The sequence below is a fragment of the Equus asinus genome, chromosome 10 (genome assembly GCF_041296235.1).
Source record: "Equus asinus isolate D_3611 breed Donkey chromosome 10, EquAss-T2T_v2, whole genome shotgun sequence".
In the NCBI taxonomy this organism is placed as follows: Eukaryota; Metazoa; Chordata; class Mammalia; order Perissodactyla; family Equidae; genus Equus; species Equus asinus.
In genome coordinates, this window is record NC_091799.1 from 32,524,354 (window position 1) to 32,544,322 (window position 19,969).

The window sequence follows — 19,969 nt, forward strand, 5'->3', positions numbered from 1 at the left end:
CCTTGCTTCTTTTTACCATCACCACTTAGTCTCCAAAGGACACCAATTCCTCGCTATTAATCCTTTTCTTTCTCAGAAGCAGTGCCTTCCTCCTACCACTGAATAAAGTCTCATAGACATTTCATCCTTTGCTTGTTGTCCGTACTCTGATATACCAGGTCCCTTTTCAGTATTTTAGAATTCAGTGAGACTGCATGGGTTATGGAGAACCAGCACAATACCTGACATAGAATAAGCATCTATCAAATGTTAACTATTACTTAAACTTACTTTATGACATTTGTTACATACTCCCTGTATTTTTGTTATACTGATGGAGGGTGTAACTCCTCTTCTAGATTAAATACATACCATGTCTTAATCAGAGCACTACCTGTATTCCATTGGGCTAATATGATTTCAGTTGCTTGACTTGCCCCTTATCGCTGATTGTTTGCATTTAAACAACTAGGAATGCTGTGCCTGCCACTGTCCTGGACACTGGGAGTACAAAGATGAGCAAGACATAGTCTACCCCTCAAGAAGGCCTCAGTTCAATGGGGCGATAGGCAAGGACCAATAATAACGCAATGCATAAAGTGTAATTGAGGGATTTGCAGGGTACTGTCGGGGCACAGAGGAAGTAATGATTGATTTTGCCCAGAGTTGCTCCCTTACATTAATGAAGCAGAAACAAAGTTACAAAGAATTCGATAAACTAAGAGGCAAATTTTCTCTGAGGCATTCTTGCGGGTCTGGATTTTCAACTTCAGGATTCTAGATTAGATTGGCCTTCTGGGTGGGGAAAGGAGAAAGAGAGAAGGCAGAGTGACTGCTAACAATGAACTGGAGAAGGAGTATTTGTATGAGAGACAGGGCTTGTACTTTCCAAAGGATCAGAGAGCAGCATAGGACGGGACGCAGGACTAGCTGTCCTCTATCCGGGATCCTTTTCTCCCCAGTGACCTCATCCTGGCTTCAACCTGCCTGTGGTTCAAACTGTAAGCTCCTTGCACGGAGGGAAGGGGACTTAGAGTGAGAGTCACTCTCTGACCGAGGTGGAACTGAATTGAACCAGTCGGTGAGACGTTCCTGTGAGCAGAAGGAATTGCAGACCCACCACTACTGTAACATTACGTGTGCATATGTGTGTACATTTAAAAACCAATGGAATCATTACATACGTATCATTCTTCATCCTGCTTTTTTATTTTATTTTTATTTTTGCCTTTGCAATATCCTGTGGACATATTTCCATACCAGTTCATATAAGGTCGCCTCGTTCTCTTTGAGGGAAGCATAATAGGTACACTAATTAACTTATCCACCATGGAAGGAGATTTAGGGTTTTCTTTCCCTTAGAATTTTTATTACAGGCAATGCTGCTGTTAATATACTTGTATATATTATGTTTCATTGATTCTCAGATGCACATTTTTTCACATTTTAATATCTATGAAATCGCACAATTGTTACACAGTCAGGTGGCTGCCGTGAACATAATCGTCATTACTCAGGTATGCATTAAATTGGTCATAGCTACAACGGTGTTGTTACTTTTATTTAGTTATGGACATTAGTGGTACTATTAAGGTTTGGGGTTTAATTGCCTATTAAAACTTTTTCAAAAAGTTTACACTATGCTTTGACTTTGAAACAAAAGTTATTGTGTATGTAGAAAACCATGGGAAATGAAACAGCAATGTATAAAAGCAAATGTCAGCATCAGAATGGGCGTCAGTGGCTTGCAAGAAAATCCTGGAGAAAGTAAGCACACTTTTAAGAATACTGCGTCACCAAAACTCTGGATAGCGTGTAGGATGATGTTGTGTGGGAAAATACAGATATCGAGAACTCTTAATGGAAAAGTGATTGAGAAGTGTTGTATACTGAATATGAAGAAATTTTAGGAGTGTCTCAATCACTTTTGCTTGTATTTTTGTTTTATGATGATAAAATTTTCATGTCTCTATAGGTATGAAAGAGCTCTTTCAATTAGTATAGAAGAATTCTGAGAGAGAAGAAAATGATTATTTTCTTACAATTTACTTGGCAGGATTTTTTCTTTCTTAATAAGACAAACTAATGGTGCGTCTTACAAGAATGGTGTCTTAGGTTTGATGAAATGTGCTGTTTTTGCAAACTTAGGCAGAGCATTTCTGTAGAATGAGTCTTAAGAGTGGAATTGCCGAGATAAAGAGCCTCATAAATTCCTCTCCACAAAGATTGTATCAGTTTACACGCACGCTTGTTTCCCAAGATCCTCACCAACACTGATTTTGATAATTTTTTAATGTTTGAGAGCCAGGTAAGTGAAAAGCGTATTTTATTTTGTTTGAATTTGTATCTCTTTGACTATTGAATGGCCTATTACAGTTCTGCTATGAATCTCTTTTTTCCGGTTATTGCTTCTTTTTGTATGTTGGTGGCGGTATTTTTCTTCATGGGAACTGCTCTTTAGACATCAGTGCCATCAACTTTTTCAAATGTTACAATTTTTCCCCCAGTTTGTTGTTTGTCTTTCAAACTTAAGGATTGTTATATATTTTGCCGTAAAGAAAATTTAAGATTTTATTTAGTCAAATTCAAAACAACATCTTCAGTTTTCTTATTATTTCTTTCCTACCCGAGATTATAGAACTATTTTTCTATATTCTTTTCTAGTATCTTTTGTTGTTGTTGAGGAAGATTTGTTCTGAGCTAACATCTGTTGCCAATCTTCCTCTTTTTTTTCTTTTTTTTTTTTTTTTGCTTGTGGAAGATTAGCCCTAAACTAACATCTGTGTCAGTCTTCTTCTATTCCATATGTGGGATGCCACCACAGCATGGCGTGACAAGTGGTGCAGGTCTGCATCTGGGGCTTGAACCTGTAAACCTGGGCTGCCGAAGCGTAGCATGCCAAACCTGAACCTTAACCACTACGCCAAGGGGCTGACCCCTCTAGCATATTTTTTAGTTAAAAAATTTAATTTGCAGTTTTTCTGTAAATCTAAAACTGTTCTAAAGTTGAAAATTTATTTAAAAAAAAATTAACAACAAAGAATTGTCAGAAGGCAAGAGCAGGAAAAATGAGTAAATTGTCCAAGACAGGGCCAGAATTTGAACCTGGACCTGGCTGCCCCCAAGGCTTTTGTGATCACCTGCTTATACAGCTTGAACACCAGGGAGAAGGCCTCCCCGAGGGGCAAGAGAAGAGCTGTGTGGGGGTGGGGGGTGGGAGGAGAAGGGTGGTCACGGTATTTAGTAGAAGGGAAGAGCCCAAGCTTTGTGACCCAGGCCACATAGTATTTGATTCCGTTTATAAGAAATTTCCAGACTAGGCAAATCCATAGAGACAAGAAAGTAGATTTGTGCTTGCCAGGGGCTGGGGAAGGGGAGATGGGAAGTGAATGCTTAATGGTATGGGGTTTCTTTTTGGGGTGCTGAAATGTCATTGAATTAGATAATGGTGATGGTTACAATACATCATGAAAATACTGAATCTTAAAAAAAAAATTTAATACAGCCAGAATCATTTTTGTCTATCAAGGTAGGAATCTAATATTACTTTATCTCTATTCCCAACTAATTCCCAACTCAGTTTATTTCCCGCTGATTTGAAATTCCACTCTTACGTAAATTCCCATGCATAGATAGATTGATTTCTGGATTCTACTCTGTTCCATTGGTCTATTTGTTTCTTTCTTTGCTAGGAACAAACTGTCTAATTACTCTAGTGTTCTTGGTGGGGTGCAAGCACCCATAAGGGGGCAAAACTTGAGGGGCAAAAAATATTATTCTTTTTTTGTATGAAGCATAGATAAACATATAGTACATGAGAAGCATACAGCGTATCTGTGGTATTAAATTTTTTTTTTAAGGTGTGCTTTTTGATGAGGAAGATTGGCCCTGAACTAACATCTGTTGTCAATCTTCCTCTTTTTTTTTTTTCCTGCCCAAAGCTCCCCAGTACATAGTTGTATATTCTAGTTGTAGGTCCTTCTAGTTCTTTCATGTGGGATGCTGCCTCAGCATGGCCTGATGAGCAGTGTGTAGGTCCACACCCAGGATCCAAACCGGTGAATGCCAGGCTGCCAAAGTGGAGTGTGTGAACTTAACCACCTGGCCATGGGGCTGGTCCCTGTGGTATTAAAATTTTATAGAAGGTGAAAGATTAGGAAAAAAATGTTTAAAATGGTCCTTGTGGGGCTATAATGAAAAAAGTTTGAGAAACACTGATACCTGGTTATGTCCTCTTGCAATATTTTTATTTCAATTTCTTGCTATTCTCATTAATCTGCCCAAAGAAAATTAGCAGTAATTGCTTTCTGTTCATTGAGTGTGCCAAGCTGATGCCTGCGTCTGGGACTTTGACCTTGGAGCGTCCTCTGTCTCAGCCCTCTTCCTCCACTCTTGGTGGCTCGCTGACTCATGTCCTTCAGGTCTCTGCTCCGTAGACCTCCACAGAGGGCCTTCCCTAACCATCCTTTCTATCCTCATACAATGCTTCTCATCATAGTCTTTACCAGAGCACAGGATTATAATTTTTATTTATTTGTTTACTGTTTATTTTCTGCATTTCTCAGTAGAATGGATTTCATTAGGTACAGGGACTTTGTTTTCTCTCCTCTTTATCCTCACCCCCTAAAGCATGTCTGGTGCATGGTAAGAACTTTCTAAATACTCATTGAATGAGTGTGTAAACTTAGCATGTTTCAAGAAGGTCCATTGGAATTGCCAGTGGAAGTATATTCCATTTCTAGATTAACAGGTGGAGAATTGATGTCTTTTCACTTTTGAGTCTTTCCATTAAGGATGTGGCATTTCTTTCTTTATTCTTTTATTTTATGTCCTTCAGAAAAAATGTTTTTAAAAAACCATGTAAGTCTTGGATATTTCTAGTTAGACTTATTTCTAGGTATTTGTAGTTTTTCTTGGTTTCTTCTCTTGTGAATAGGCATCTTTTAATGTTTCAATTGTATTTTATTTATTGTTTTAGTTTCCTATGGCTAATATGTGACAAATTACTGCAAATTTAGTGGCTTCTAACAACTCGAATTTACTGTCTTACAGTTCTGGTGGTCAGAAGTCCAAATCAGTTTCACTGGGTTAAAATCAAAGTGTCAGCAGGCCTGTGTTCATTCTGGGAGCTCCAGGGGAGAATCTGTTTCCTTGCCCTCTCTGGTTTCTAGAGCCTGCCTACATACCTTTGCTGTGGTCGCATCCTCCACCTTTGAAGCTCATCAGTTTAACTTCTGCTTTTGTCCTTAAATCTCTCTAACCCTGATCTTCTTGTCTCCCTCTTATAAGGACCCTTGTCACAGCATTGGGCCCACAGGATAATCCAGTATACTCTCCCTATCTTAATCGCATTTGCAAAGTCCTTCAGTAAGGTAACAGGATTACAGATTCTAGGCACTAGGATGTGCACACCTTTGGGGGGCCATTATTCAGCCTACCATACTTGTTCTTGCAGATGTATAGAAAATGATTTGTCTTTCTATGTTCTTATATTTGGGTGCCCTTTGACAAACTCCTGTTATTTGTATTTGTTTTTCTATTGTTTTCAAACAATTTTATATTTGTGTTTCAGTTGATTCTCTTAGATTTACTGGCAGTGGCCTCATTTGTTCTCTTTCTTTCTGGTATATTTTTTTTGGGGCGGGGGTGGTTTTTGAGGAAGATTAGCCCTGAGCTAACATCTGCTGCCAATCCTTCTTTTTTTGCTGAGGAAGACTGGCCCTGAGCTAACATCCATGCTCATCTTCCTCTACTTTATATGTGGGATGCCACCACAGCATGGCTTTTGTCAAGTGGTGCTGTGTCCGTACCCGGGATCCGAACCAGCGAACCCTAGGCTGCTGAGAAGCAGAATGTGTGAACTTAACCTCTGCGCCACCGGGCTGGCCCCTCTTTCTGGTATTTATAGTTCATTTTTTTCCTTGCCTTTTTCTGCATTGTCTAGAATCTTCTGACTAATGCTAAATAATAGCTATGAGGCCATGCATCCTTGTATTTTCTTAACTTGACTAGAAATTGCTTCATTGTTTTACCACTAAGTATGGTGGTTTCCTAATAAACTCTCTTTTAAATTAATGTGTTTCTACCAAATTAAGTCCTAGTTTACTAAGATTTTTAGTCAGGAATGTATATTAAATGTATTAGCCATTGTGATTATAAAAGTAACCATATGGTTTTTCTCTTTCAATCTATTAATAGCTTTCCCAATAATGATCATCTCCGTAATCCTGCAATGTCTCCCTTGGTCAGAGAGCATTGTTCTTTGACGGTACTGCTGTATCCATTTGCTAATATTTTTCTTGGATTTTTGTATTTATATTAAGAAGTGAGTTTGGCATAGTGTATTTAGTGATTGGTTCTGCCATCCTCATACAGTCTGGGCATTGTGGATTATCTAGTCATATCGAATAAATTGGGAAACTTTCCACCTTTTTGTGTGGTCTAGAACTCTTTAAAATAATATTGGAGTTATTTGGTTTTTGAAAATTTTCTCAATGTGAGATTCTTTGGATCGCTGTAACTTATCTCTGAAACCATCTTCTTTACTCCGAGCAGGGAGGTTGCATTATCGTGAATCATCCTCTACTTTTTTACTGCTCTGTGTTACAACATTTGAAGTAGAGCTTGTGACCTGTGGAGCAGGTTTTCTCTCTGCAAAGCTGCCCAATCCATAAAGAGGGGTCACGTCTACCAGCTTGGCTTCGTTCGTAGGAACCTGTCCGGCCAGGGGCTTTCTCAATAAAGGCTCGGCAGTGCTTTTTCTCAGGTGCTTTGGGAGTTGCCTTGATCACTTATTAATCACCACAGTGTTCCTGTGAAACTTCTTAGCAGGTCTGCTATATTATTTCTGGTTTAGGGACAGGGGTCATTGTTGAAGGAAGTAACTTCTGATATCAGAGTTTTGAATAAATAGTCTTTATTTTAAAAAGGCTTGGGGGATGTGCCTCTATATTGCACTATACCAGATCTGGACCATCTTTTGGATTGATTACCATGAAATTGAGCAGAGGCCAACAAATGCTTCTTTGATCCTAAGAGATGAGGAGGGCCAAACCAAGAGGGACCCCTCCTCCCTTTGCGTCGTGAAAGGCCTGGCTGCTTGAGATCACCTTTTTCAGTTCCTCTAGGAGCATTTCTCAATTCTCTGCTGAAATGTTACTCTCAGCTCAGAATTTCAAATGATGCTTATTTGTATAAATGAGGTTGTCCGAGGTCAGGACAATGAGTTGCAGTTTTAACTTAGTAAACTAAGGGAGTTTGCAGTGAATAGATTTAAATATTTTTTAAGAGGGATCCTCTGATTGGGTATCTTTCTATCTTAAATCTTTCGTTGGGACTGAATTTACATAAATATAAAAGTGGCGTTTCTTGGACAGCTACCACTAATTTCTAAATTAAAATTCTGCTGAAATCATCCTATGTAAATGTGTATCCTTGGAAAACAGTTCAATTAAAAGGTAGCGTTTATATAGGGTGTAAGTTGATTTCTCTTTCTTTTCCCCCTGCAGTGAAACAGACCATTGCTAACATTTCGATATTTAATGAAACCTGCCTGAGATGGAGAAGTATGATGACAGCTGATATAGAAGAGATGTATTTTGTAAGTTACTGAAAGTTACTCTATTTATGGGTGTTTGTCTTGTGTAGGAGGTTTAAAAAATATCCACAAACCTAGAAACCTACTTAGATAGCTGCCATGATTAATGGATGATTTATAGTGACAATTGCAATAAGAAACAAGAAGATGGGCACTTCTGCGGCATAATTGAAGACAGAAACCTTGGGGATTGATGAGAAAGCCATGCGGGTTTCTTTGTGCACATGGCCTGATGCACAGTTGATGTTCAGGCAGGATTCCTGGAAGGGACCCAATGGCTTTTACATATGTGTGTGTCTCCCCGTACCAGTGTCTCTGACCAGCGTCTGAATGTGTTGCCCAGAGAGTCCAGGGGAACTTTTGAAACTAGATGTGATTGTGAGTAAGTAAGGGAAGGACCATGGAATGAATGAGCTGCTACCAGAAGAAATTAAGTAGGAAGAAAAGTGTGTCTATTGGCCTAGGTGCTGGGAGGTTACAGCGAAGTGTGGGGAATGTCAGAAGGGGCAGGTAGAGGAGAAAAAGCCTTCCCAGGTTTGACGAGACCAACTAGGAGTGTCCTGATTCAGCTCTCGCTTTGGAGAAGTCTTAATTCAGATTCTTAATTTTCTTTCTAGGAGAATGTTCTTTGGTTTTTCTTCCGCTGCTTTGCCAAGAGACTTTGCATTGGGCATGTGCTTTGTATGTGTGAGAACAAGAAAGCGAAAGTTCTCAGTATTGGGCCCTCAGCCTTTTGTACATTTTGATTTAAAAATATATTTATTTTACTGATGGTATTGTGACTGCAATATTTATGGTATTATAACTGATATTTGCTTACTGTTGTATTTCACTTTTTGAAGGAACTTTAGAGTCGAGAGCAAGAGAGCTCGTGAAAAAGGATAAATATCCAGGCATTCAGAGCCTGTCAAGCTAGCGATTCACCTAGTGAACTTTTCTGTGTTTCAGTTCCATGTTCGGGGCCAGAGATGGTATCAGAAGGAGTTTGCCCAGGAAATGAGTTTTAATATCACTACTAGCAGCCAGACTCCTGAGATGTGCTTGGACTTGCATCCGGGTACCAACTACAGTGTCAGCGTCCAAGCTTTGTCTTCCGAACTTCCTGTAGTCATCTCCTTGACAACCCAGATAACAGGTAAATCTTGAATAACAGCATTTGGAGGAACGAAGTCACCACAGAGCTGTAGATAGGCCTGGAGAAAGAGGAAAGCTACTGCTTTCTATCCTTGGATAATGAACTTTAAGAGAGAGAGGAAGAAGGATGTGGAATTAGAAGAAGAACTTGGACAGTGCTAAAGGAACTGTGACTGTGATCTTCTGTTTCTTAAAAAGATATTTGAAACAAAATCTTAACATTGATTAAATCTGGATAGTGTGTACATGAAGGTTGGTTCAATTCCTTCTGGATATTTGAAATATTTCATACTTCAAAAGAACTTTCCCTCTTATTGTTTCTTTCTCAGTAACATATTTAGTTGTCATCCTGTTGCAAGTGCCTTAAGAGTCACTTATTCTCAGGGGAAAATGAGTGGTAGTCCTACACTAGTCTTCCAGCAAATTCACATTCCACTCATTTTCTTGTCTCTCCTCAAATCTATGATATGCCCACTCCCCCACCCCCACCCCATGTGAGCTAATACTCTGAGTTTTAGCTTCTTGTTTCTTATTTTACTGAGCAATTAGAAGTAAGCAGGTGGGGACTTGCCTCTCCCAAATCTGCATTGCTACCTGCATGCAGAACCGTATATTTTGTCTTTTCTCTTGTCCCTACTCCTAAGGTGACCCCCACCTCCAATGGTGCATTGGATCCCGTCCCTTCTTGTCTAATCATCACTTACCCTCAATATTGAACTAGTCCCAACACTGTGCAAGGACATTGTAATGTCTTCTTTTTCAATAAAAACAAAGAAAAAATAAACACTACCTTTGAGCCCATGTCCCCTCTAGCTACTTTATCTTGGCTTAGCACCCCCTTTAGGGTAAACCTCCCCCAAAGTCGTGTCTATTGTGTAGGCTTCGCATCCTTACTCCCATTCTCCCTTTAACTGGTTCCAATCCAGAGGCATTGGTCCTCACTGGAAGGGTCTCCATCTTGCAAAATCTACTGGCCAATTTTGTTCTTGTCTGATTTTCTCTGCAGCACTGCACCTTTCCTCCTTCTTGAAACACCTTTTCTCTTGGCTTTTGGTTCCTTCCACCTTGCTGGCTGCCCTTTCTCAGCCTTCTTCGCTAGCTCCATCTACTTTTATTGACGCCCGCTCCTCCCTGACCCCTCAGCCGCCTTTTCTTCCTTTTTCTCCAATATCTACCCTTTCTGCCTAGGCGATCTCCACTAGTCTCATGGCTATAAATATTACCTATGTGCTGAGGGTTGCCAAATGTGTGTTCTAGTCCCAATCACTCCTCTGATCTCCAGACTCACATATCCACCCGTCTCCTAAACATATGCTATTGAACATCTAATAGGCAAATCCAATGGAACTTTTGATTTCTCCCCTCTTCCCTCACCCCTAAATCCATTTCCCATCTGGGCTTCTCTATCTCAGTTATTGGCACTCCTAGTTGCCAGTTGCTCAGGTCAAAAAGAAGTCATAAATGATTCTACCCCTCTGGCCAATCTCTGATCCATCAGCAAGCCCCATTGGCTTGTTACCAAAGTGTATTCTGAGTCCAATCACTTCTTCCCACTTCCGCCTTCACCACTATGAACCCAATCCAAGCCAGCAACCTCTTGCTTGGACTCTTGCAGTAGCTTTCTAACTGATCTCCCTCCTTTCACAGTTGCCTGTCAACCACCCTCCCCCCAGTCTTAGTCTTTACCATAACTTTCAAAAGATTGCTCAGGAGGAAGAGTGATCTTTTAAAAATGCATGTGAGGACATGTCATCCCCAGCTCAAAACTGTCCAACGAGTTTGCATTAGTGTTAGAATAGAATCCAAGTTTCTTACCATGTAGTCTGGCCTCTGCCTACCTCGTTGACTTCGTCTCCCTCTGCTCTCCCGCCTTTGCAGTAAGCATCACCTTCCTGCCCTCCTGGCTCTTCCTCAAACGGGTCACACTTGTTCTTGCATCCAAGCCTTTCTGTCTGCTGTTTACTCCTCCTGGGACACTCTCTCCACACGGTTTCTTTATAATCATTCAGCTCTTGGCTCAAAATGCCATTACCTTAGAGAGGTATGCCCATCCTTTCAAAAATAACCTCCCCGTCTCCACCTCATTACTCTCTATCCACTTACCCTGTTTGAATTTCTTCATCGAAATTGTTTTCAGGACTTGCATTTTTTTTTCTCTGTTGAAGAAGATTTGCTCTGAGCTAACATCTGTCCCAGTCTTCCTCTATTTTGTGTGTGGGTCACCACCACAGCATGGCCGCCGATGAGTGGTGTAGGTCCACACTCAGGATCTGAACCTGTAAACCTGGGCCACCAAAGCGGAGCGTGCTGAACTTAAACACTAGGCCATGGGGCCGGCCCCCAGAATTTGCATTTTTTAATTTACTTGTTTATTTTCTTTCTCCCCTACTAAAATAGGAGGCTTGTTAAAGATTTTTGTCTGTGTTCTACATTGATTCCTCAACACATAAGGACGGTGTTAGCACATGGCACAAGAAAGAAATATCTTTGTAGTGAATGAATATGGGAGTCAACCCCGAAATGGCCAGTGGGTGGTATAGGATATTGAAGAGATGCCTGGTTAGTTAAGAAAGCCTTTAGACCAAGAAAGATTCATCAAATTTTGAGCTGGAAAGAGAAGTAATGTGCAATTAGGGCCTTCCTTTTTGTGGTGACTTATTAAAATGACCAGCTATGCAGTCTCCTGCTCTTCGGTCCTTGTTGCGTTTGGGTGGTTTGCGTTGCTGGTTCAGATTAACATTTCATAGGTTTTGACCTGGGGAGAGGGAGTTTCATCTCTATGCGACACTTATTTCCACCTTGTTTTGTTGGCTAAACATAGCCCCTGTAGCTCAAGCGCCCTGTGTCTGTGCTCGTGGCCACCAGGGGATGCTGTTGAGCTGTTTAAGTTCATTGAGAACGTAACTACATATTTTCCAACTCTACCCTACTTTAGAGAATTTGCAATTTTAAAAAAGTGTGAAAACTCACGTTGTTAGGATCTTATAAAGGGTGAAAAAAAAAAAAACCCAAAAACGAAAACAACCAAACCAAACAAACCAACCCAAACCCTGTCTTTTATAAAAGGAGAAAAAACCAAAACTTTACTTGTTGATGTGAAGAGGTATACTTGGTTGCCAAGATGTGGTTTTGTTTCAGTAAAATTGTGAACTTTTGAGTTTTACCAGAAATATGAGGCGAGAGATTTGGGCCTGGGAAACGCAACAGCTAGTTTCCCAGAAGAAAAGTGAATGGAATTTCCCTTCTGAGCATCTTATGTTAAATCTTCCTGATGGGAACAGGATGAAAACAAGCCCTTTAAATATATCGCTGACCTCAGAGAAAGGTGAAAGCTCTAGGAATGTTGAAGCACAGAGGCCAGTGTTGCAGTGAAAGTGGAAGAGGGTGCCGGTGAGAGGGGTGGGTGAGATGGAGATGCCGTCACGGTGTTTCTGACTCATGGCTGACGGGCTTCCTCAGGTAGCCCGTTGATCCCAGTTCTTCGGAACGGCTCCACCTCTTCTACTTCCTTGGGATAGGGCCAGGAACAAACTGTCATCCTCGATGTAGGCCCAAAGACTCAGAAGAGCTTTCACCCACTGGTTATGCTATTTTTTAGCCAAGTCAAAAAAGCTTGTAAGCAAAATGTTTCTCATAGGGAGAGAGAGAAACTAGGAAGGGAAAAGTGGGGAAAGAGAGAGAAAGAGAGAAAGCAAATGCGTGCGTACATAAACCACTTGTACTACACAACATGGCGAACATATGACACAACATGAAGGTTTATTATGGAACCAAGAATGCTGGAGGAGAAAAGGGAAGAAAAGATGTAAAGGGAATCATTCCCTCCTGAGTCTACCTTCAGGACTGAGGCTGGCTTCAATCAGAATAAGAAAGAGAGAATACTTTTTCAGGAAAGCAACTGAAAGCACAGATGTGTCCCAAGCCTTATCGGACTGTCCCTCTAACAGAGAGGTCCAGTCAGCAAGCTCTGATTCTTCCTATAAAACTAGGGACTTCCTCACCTTGACACCTCCTCCCTTACTATTGGGTGTCCTTAGGAAGGACTCTGAAGGACTCTTCTGCCGTAGGCTTCTCTTCCATGCTTGGCTACCCACAAACTATCCAAGAACAGTGTACTCCTGTGTCCTCAGTGAGAACCCTATGTCCTCGGGCTGGTTCCAGGGGACCACACTTATTCCTGCTGGTCCCCCTGGCTCCCAGGGGACAGAACCAAAGGTCAGAAGAGGGACTGCCCTTCATCTCAACTGTTCACCTCTTTGTCCACACTCTCTCAAAGTCTTTCATGGACACAGGGTCTTTGACATCTGAAGACCTAATGTTAGGTCAGGCCAGGAGGGAGGCACTCATGGCCTTCCATACCTCCATGAGCCACCCACCTATTCCTCTCATCTCCACAAATCTCCCAACTGCTTTCTAGCTTCAGTTCCCACCCCCAGACTCCCAAGGACGTGGCTATGTGGGGATGGATGTCTCCCAGCTCCTCTCACTGGAAGCTTCCACATCCCGGCTTAGGCCCCACTGAGACAAGATGTTACACCACAGAGGAAAATGGGCTGGATGTGTTATTTTCTTGTATTGAGATTAGCTTTTACAAAATACGAGTAGGAAAGTTTTATGTCAGAAGCCTAAAAACCAGGGTTTCTGTGTGTGTGTGTGGTAGGAGTGGGGGAGGGGTACTTGCAACTTAATTTAATTCAGCAAATATTTGATTGGTTATATATACAAAGACCTGTGCTAAGTGCTGAAGGGGATATAAAGATGAAAAGAAGATTGTTCCTTCTCCCTGGGAGGCCAAGTCTGGTAAGTTTATTCATAGGGGAGATGTAGCTAGCCTTGCAGTATCTGGGGACTTATGGTGTAAGCTACCATTTTTGCTATTGCCATCAATTTCAAATTATCATGCCTCGAGTGGGTGTCATGATCTATCTGGGGAGGTGTCGAGGATTAGAAAAGAACCATCACGGTGTCTTCATTTGTGTGTATTTATTTATGAGTGTTAATTCCTTGCATTTACTTGAAGTTTACAGTATAAAGTTTTGGTGCAGATAAAATTTTCTTTTATTTTTTTTTGTTTATTTTGGTGAGTTTTAGAGGAATTTTCACACATTTGCACCTACCCTACCTCCTTTCTCTTATTGATTGTAATAGTTTGCCTACGTTAATGATATTAATCTTTTGTTGGACATATTACACCCCCCCCAGGTTATTTACTCTTTAATTTCCTGTTCAATATCCTTTGGGACATTTAGACATTTTAAATTTTCATGTAATCAATTCTATTGATTCTTTTTATAGTTTCTGCCTCTGGTTGTGCCTTCCCCACCCTGAAATCAGATCAATTCTTATTCTCTAATATTTTCTAATGCTTCTTAATAGTTTTGCTTTTCACTTTTAAACGTAGACCCGTTTAGAATTTGCTTTGATGTGTGGTATAAGACTAAATTTACATGTTAATTTTTCCCGCCAAATGGTAAGCTAGTTTCCCATCACTGTTGGATAGACTGTCCATGTCACACGCTATATTCTCACTTATTTATTTGAGTCTCTTTCGAGACTGTCCAGCTTCTTCCATTGCTTTGCCTGTCCTGTGCTTGTACCTTACCACTTCAATTGTTGTAATTTTATAATACATTTAGTGTTTTGCAGGACAGGTTCTCCTCATTGCTTTTCTCCTTAGTCTTCGAAGTTTTCTCACATGGTAGCCCCCATATTTTTCTTCGTCATTTTCTTCTGGTAGAGGATGGACATTCTTGGCACCTAGGAATGGAAATGAGGGTCTCCCTTCTGGGTCTTCCCCATCTCACATACCCAGGGTGCAAGAACTACATTCTCTAGCCCAAACGCAATCCATTTCTGGCCTTGGGTCTGATTTGGTTTAAATCAGTAATAAGGCTAATGGAAAGGAGAGCAGATCTGCCACGGACAGTAGTTTTGGGGACCGGAAACAGCACCTTGGAAAATACGCCTACAAGTTAAGGTTATTTAACCTCGAAATGTGGCTAAGAACCAGACTCATGAAGTTCAGGCTTTTACATTGGAGAGAAAAAGTAAGACTGTTTAAAATCTAAGATGGGGAAGGCCTTAAGCAGGCAGAGCAGAAAATGGTCTAGAAGCCACATGTCGATGGAGTCAACCAGATGGGAGTGGCACATTGAGAATTGCGAGAATGATGCTAGACTGTAACGAGCAATGTGGCCGCCGGCCTTCCTGCTCTGGGTCGGCCTGTGGGTCGGCCTTCTCCAAGCTGAGTGAGCACTTGGTTCTGCTCTTACTGAGGATGGTGAGAAGCCAGGTGGTTTTAAAAGGTTAGCCAAGAGATTAGAGGAACTAGAATTATTAATCTCAGAGAAGAGCAAACAGAGGAATAATTTAAAAGAGCCTAAGGCCAGTTCGCATACAGAGAAGGATGAACAGTTAATCTCCCTCGGGGCTGGAAACAAGGTGTGTGATAAAACCACTTACTTTACTGTGACCATACAGCATCACAAATGAAGGGGCATATCGGGGATAGCATGGAGGGCTGAGGGCAGAGAGCTCCAACTGGATGGGGCACATTCCCCTGGGGGCCATGGTAGGGGCATTTCACACTCAACTCACCTTCTCCCCATCACTGCTGCTGGAACCTAGTCATTGTCCTCCTCAGGGGTGTCACTTTGGGAATCTCTTTCTGGAATCCTCTTGGAAACAGCATACATCTTCAGCATGTTTGTGTGAAGCCTTGACTGTAAGCAGGGGCTGTTCCAGGTGACCTCGTAGGGTCCCCGGCAATCCCACAGGTTTAGGGAAAACGTAATCTATGGAACCACATCTAGGTGACTTCAGAGGAAATTCTACCTTTAGCACTGTTTAATAAAAACTCTAGGGGACTCTCACTCTTCCACCTTGTCTTAGATGCCTGGGTTTCCTGGTGGTCTGCCCTGGGCCCTCATCTCTTTTTGCTTGCATTTATACTGTCCCTCTGGGCAGCTCTCACTGTCAGCTCTCCCACTGACGGCCGGCTCCATATCGCCACCACAGTTTGCTCCTGAGCTCTGCACCCGTATTTCTAGCTGCCTGCTGGATAATTCTGCAAGCATTTCAAACTGACCGGGTCTAGAAGTGAGCTGCTTCTGTACTTTCCCCCAGACCTCAATGACTGGCATGACTCAACTGCCAAAACCAAAGCCCAGATTCCTTCCCCTTCCTTATCTCCCACTACATTCTGTTCCTCTCTCCCCTGAGCGTCTCTCCCATCTGCCCCTCTTTTCCCTTCTGGGTGCCATCACTTGCTTCACACCTCACGCACTTCTTACCCAGCTTCTAGACAATTTGGTGCTTATGCTCTTTTGCAATTCATTCTCCAACCAGCTGTCTAAGATGTATTTCTAAAATACACACCTGCTAAGAATCTTCAAATGACTTCTCATTATTTCCAGGACCTCAGAGCTGACCTTACCCCCGCCTCTCACTTTATCGCCTGCCTCTACCTGGCTGGGCCTCAACTTTTCGGCCCTTCTGAAATACTTGCAGTTCTGTCTCTGACCTCTCTCCCTCCCACCTCCTGCCCCGACACATATCTGCTTCTATATTTGGTGGGCTCACCGCCTGGGCCTCGTCAGGTGTTCTTCCTCTGCACTCCCACAACACCCTGTGTACAACTTTATCATAGCTCTAAGCTCTGCGTGTCTCCACTATTGGTCTCTGAGCTCTTGGAAAGCAGAAATTGTGTCTTTCATGACTGTCTCTCACAACCTCATATGGTGTCTGGTGCATAGAGGTGGCTAATAAATGTGTGTTGCATTGAGATAGATAAATAACAAATTTATAGAGCTTTAAAAACTAGGCAGACCCACATTTTTATTTATTATCATTTGGGCTGAGGGTTTCTACCCCAAAGCTGTTTTCTAAATATACACAAGAGTAAGATAAGGATCAAATGATGTTTTATTGTTGGTAAAATTGGCTTGGGTGTGAGGCCAAGACCTTTGGGTCTGAACCTTCCTGGAACTTCCTCCCACATCTAAATTTTGGACCTGCCTGTGGAGAAATTGAATCTTTGGGGCAGATGTAGACCTGGCTTCAGACTTGCCTTGACTCATGTTTGCCTAGTGGCTGGAGAACGGGAGCAGAAGAGAAACACCTGTCCTGCATGCAGGCTGCCCCTACCCTGTAAAAAAGAAAAGTGAAAAAAAAAAAAGGGTGAGACCACATGGGAACATCAACCAAATTCCAGCTGTCTCACAAATCAGGGGGGTAGAAAGACAGGTGGAAGCTCTTTTCCTAGTATTTTGGAGAGGAAAGTGGCTATTGCGTGGGCCAATGTAGGAACACTAAGGGGGGAGAAACTGGTTGTCTCCATGAATCTCATACCTTGATAGCATTGTTGAGAAGAATAAATGAGACGAGGCTTATACAGGACACATCTAGAGCGTTTGGTTAGTGCCCAATGCATCCAAGCTATTAGCCAGAGGCAGAATGGCAGCTGGTGCCTTTATACGGTCAATGTAACTACCGGTTAGATGCCAGAACACTGGCGTCAGCCAATCAGTATATTCTCCTCCCAGTGGAAAGTCTCTTTGGGAAATCTGGTTCCTGGGGAGAGCAAAATAAGGACCGAAGGCTGTGTGATTATAAAGGATCTAGAATGATATGCTGGTCTCCCCCACCGAATAGGAACCCGTCCGCCAAGTAAACTGTAATGCCCACAGCATCCACCCTCTGGGGCATCACTTCCTCTTCTTCCTTTTTTTTTTAAAACAAATTTTTTTATTGTGTTAAAATATATAGAACATAAAATATATCATTTTAACCATTTTTCAGTACACAGTTTATTGGCATTAAATACATTCACAACGTTGTAAGTCATCACCACTGTCTACTTCTAACATGTTTTCATCACCCCAAACAGAAACTCTGTTGGCCATTAAGCAATATCTCCCCATTCCCTTCCCACCCCCTCAATCCTTGGCAACCTCTAATTTATTTCCATCTCTATGAATTTGCCTGTTCTAGATGTTTCGTATAAGTGGCATCATACAATCTTCGTCCTTGTGTGTCTGGCTTATTTACTTAGCATAAAGTTTTCAGGATTTATCCATGTTGTAGCATATGTCAGAATACGCTCATCAATTCTTACATTAAAACTTTCCCTTTTTTGCTGAGGAAGATTTGCCCTGAGTTAACATCTGTTGCCAATCTTCCTTTTTTTTTTTTTGGATGTGAGCCTGCACCGCAGCATGGCCCCTGACAGACAAGTGGTGTAGGCTTGCGCCCAGGAACCAAACCTGGGCCGCTGAAGCGGAGTGCACCGAGCTTAACCACTAGGCTGCCAGGGCTGGCCCTAAAACTTTGCTTTTGATGGCCCCACAAGGATCAGTTTCTTTGTGCTTCTGCTTGTTCTTGATTGTACCCCTTTCTCCTTTTCAACATGTTTTCAGAGCCTCCCCTTCCAGAAGCAGTCTTTTTCACAGTGCATGGAGGGCCTCTACCACGCCTGAGACTGAGGAAAGCCAAAGAGAAAAATGGACCCATCAGGTCAGTAGTGGCCCCTTTTCTGTGGTTGCCCCATGATCCCCTTGGAGTGTTTTGGAAACTTTGCTTTCAGTGAGAAGGAGACTTCATTTAGGCAGCTGTACTTGAGTAGTTGGGGCAATATAGTCAGGGCCTATTTTTATGTTTCTTTGGGCATGGACTGAGCCTTTAATTCCAATCAGCAGCATCCCCAGTGAATCGAGAGACTTCTAAGGGACCAGAGACAAGCATTTGGGCAGCTTAGCTCAAGAAATCAAATCCATTGCATTGGTCATTGGACAAGCATTGGTTGAGTGTCTATGACATGCCAGGTGTTATTGTTTATACCCATATCTCTATTCATAGCCACATCCGTTAGTGATGGTGAGTCAGGAGCATTCTTTCATTTACCAAAGACAGAGCATATGACCCCTTATTTAAGGATGATCTTGGGGGGTGTGTAGTGGTTTCTGAAAGGGTCATTTGGATAATTCTTTTAATTCATTCACGTATTGAGTTATGGGCAAGACACTGCAGAGTTAACAACTGCTTCTTGGATTCTAGATGGCATTAGGATGGAATTAATTCACCTCCGTTGGTGGACTACAAGGTGTTCAGTTAAGCATTTTATTTACAAAGGTCATGATAGGATTAGGAAAGCAGAATTATTCCCTGTTTTAGAGAGGAAGTTTGAAGTTCACCTGGAGAGACGAGCAACTTGCTCACAGGAATAAGTCAAGGAGATGGCAATAGCATCGCCATCTTTGACTTAACCTACATTGCCTTAGGTCTCTCTTGACCCTCAGTCTAATGACCCTTCAGTATAATCAAGGTAAAAATAAATGTGAGATATTATAAAATTATAAAAAAGAAAGTCTGAAGATACTATTTGTATGTCCATTTCTAATGAAATGTAGGCTTTTCCCGCCTTTCCATGAGCTTAAATTCAGTAAATGCTCAGAAGTCTTTCCAGGCATGGCTATTGCCTAAACTGTTCTGTTTCTTGATTCTTAACAAGTTACTGGAAGGTATTGTAATTCTGTTGCTATAAAGAGAGCAGAAGTTGTGATATCACTGCCTGAGAGAATTTGCAAGAGCAAATGAGATATTTAAGCCAAATCATTACGTAAGGCAGAAAGAAAAGCCAATGACAGTCTAGCTTTGTGGTTATGTGCCAGCCAGTGCCTCCAAAACAGGAAGTGGAGATCCATGAGTCATTCAAGGGAGGGTGGTGACAAGAAAGAGGGGAGAAGTCATTCCAGAACAGTCATGCTCCAAACAGCCACAACTGCTTTGCTAACGTCATCAGGCTAATTACCAGCAGGTGAATGGGCAGTCTCCTCAGCCTGTCACCCTGGTTTGAGCTGGGGGTAGCAGCCTTGCCAGTGTGAGACAGGCCTGAGTCTGCTTTGCGCATTGTTAGGGGGCGGTGTGCTGGGGCACACGGTTGGCCGGGTGCTCTGGGACCAAGGCTCCCTTCCTTAGCTTGGTGATCTTGGGCACATGATGGAGCCTGTTCCTGGGCTCTCTTCATGCTAGTGTCTCCTCGACTTGCCAGGTTATAGGACTCTTTCTCAGCAATACAAATTCTCCGACTTTACTCCTAGAGATTTTGATGCAGGATGCCTGGGATGGGGGCTGGGAATTTGTATGATTATTAAACAGCTCAGGTGATGACGATGATTATAATGCTAATCAGGGAGACTACTTTATGCCCCGTGAATGGGGCCTCTCGTGGCCTGTACAGAACCAGATGAGTTCAGGTGAGCC

General features: G+C 42.1%; 1 protein-coding gene across 11 annotated transcripts in view; it reads left to right on the forward strand.

The window, feature by feature from the left end:
* The window catches only part of SUSD1 (sushi domain containing 1), a 130,180-nt gene that overhangs the window by 87,122 nt on the left and 23,089 nt on the right, over positions 1 to 19,969 (forward strand). For 9 of the 11 annotated variants that reach the window (XR_011506287.1, XM_070518977.1, XM_070518976.1 and 6 more), the window contains 3 exons: positions 7,488 to 7,579; positions 8,525 to 8,711; positions 18,127 to 18,223. Coding sequence is in view for 10 of the 11 variants with exons in the window: in XM_070518977.1 (XP_070375078.1) it covers positions 7,488 to 7,579; positions 8,525 to 8,711; positions 18,127 to 18,223 (376 nt within the window). In the remaining variant the exon portion in view is untranslated. The remainder of the gene's footprint in view (positions 1 to 7,487; positions 7,580 to 8,524; positions 8,712 to 18,126; positions 18,224 to 19,969) is intronic. The other 2 variants (XM_070518978.1, XM_070518973.1) reach the window with 1 other exon arrangement.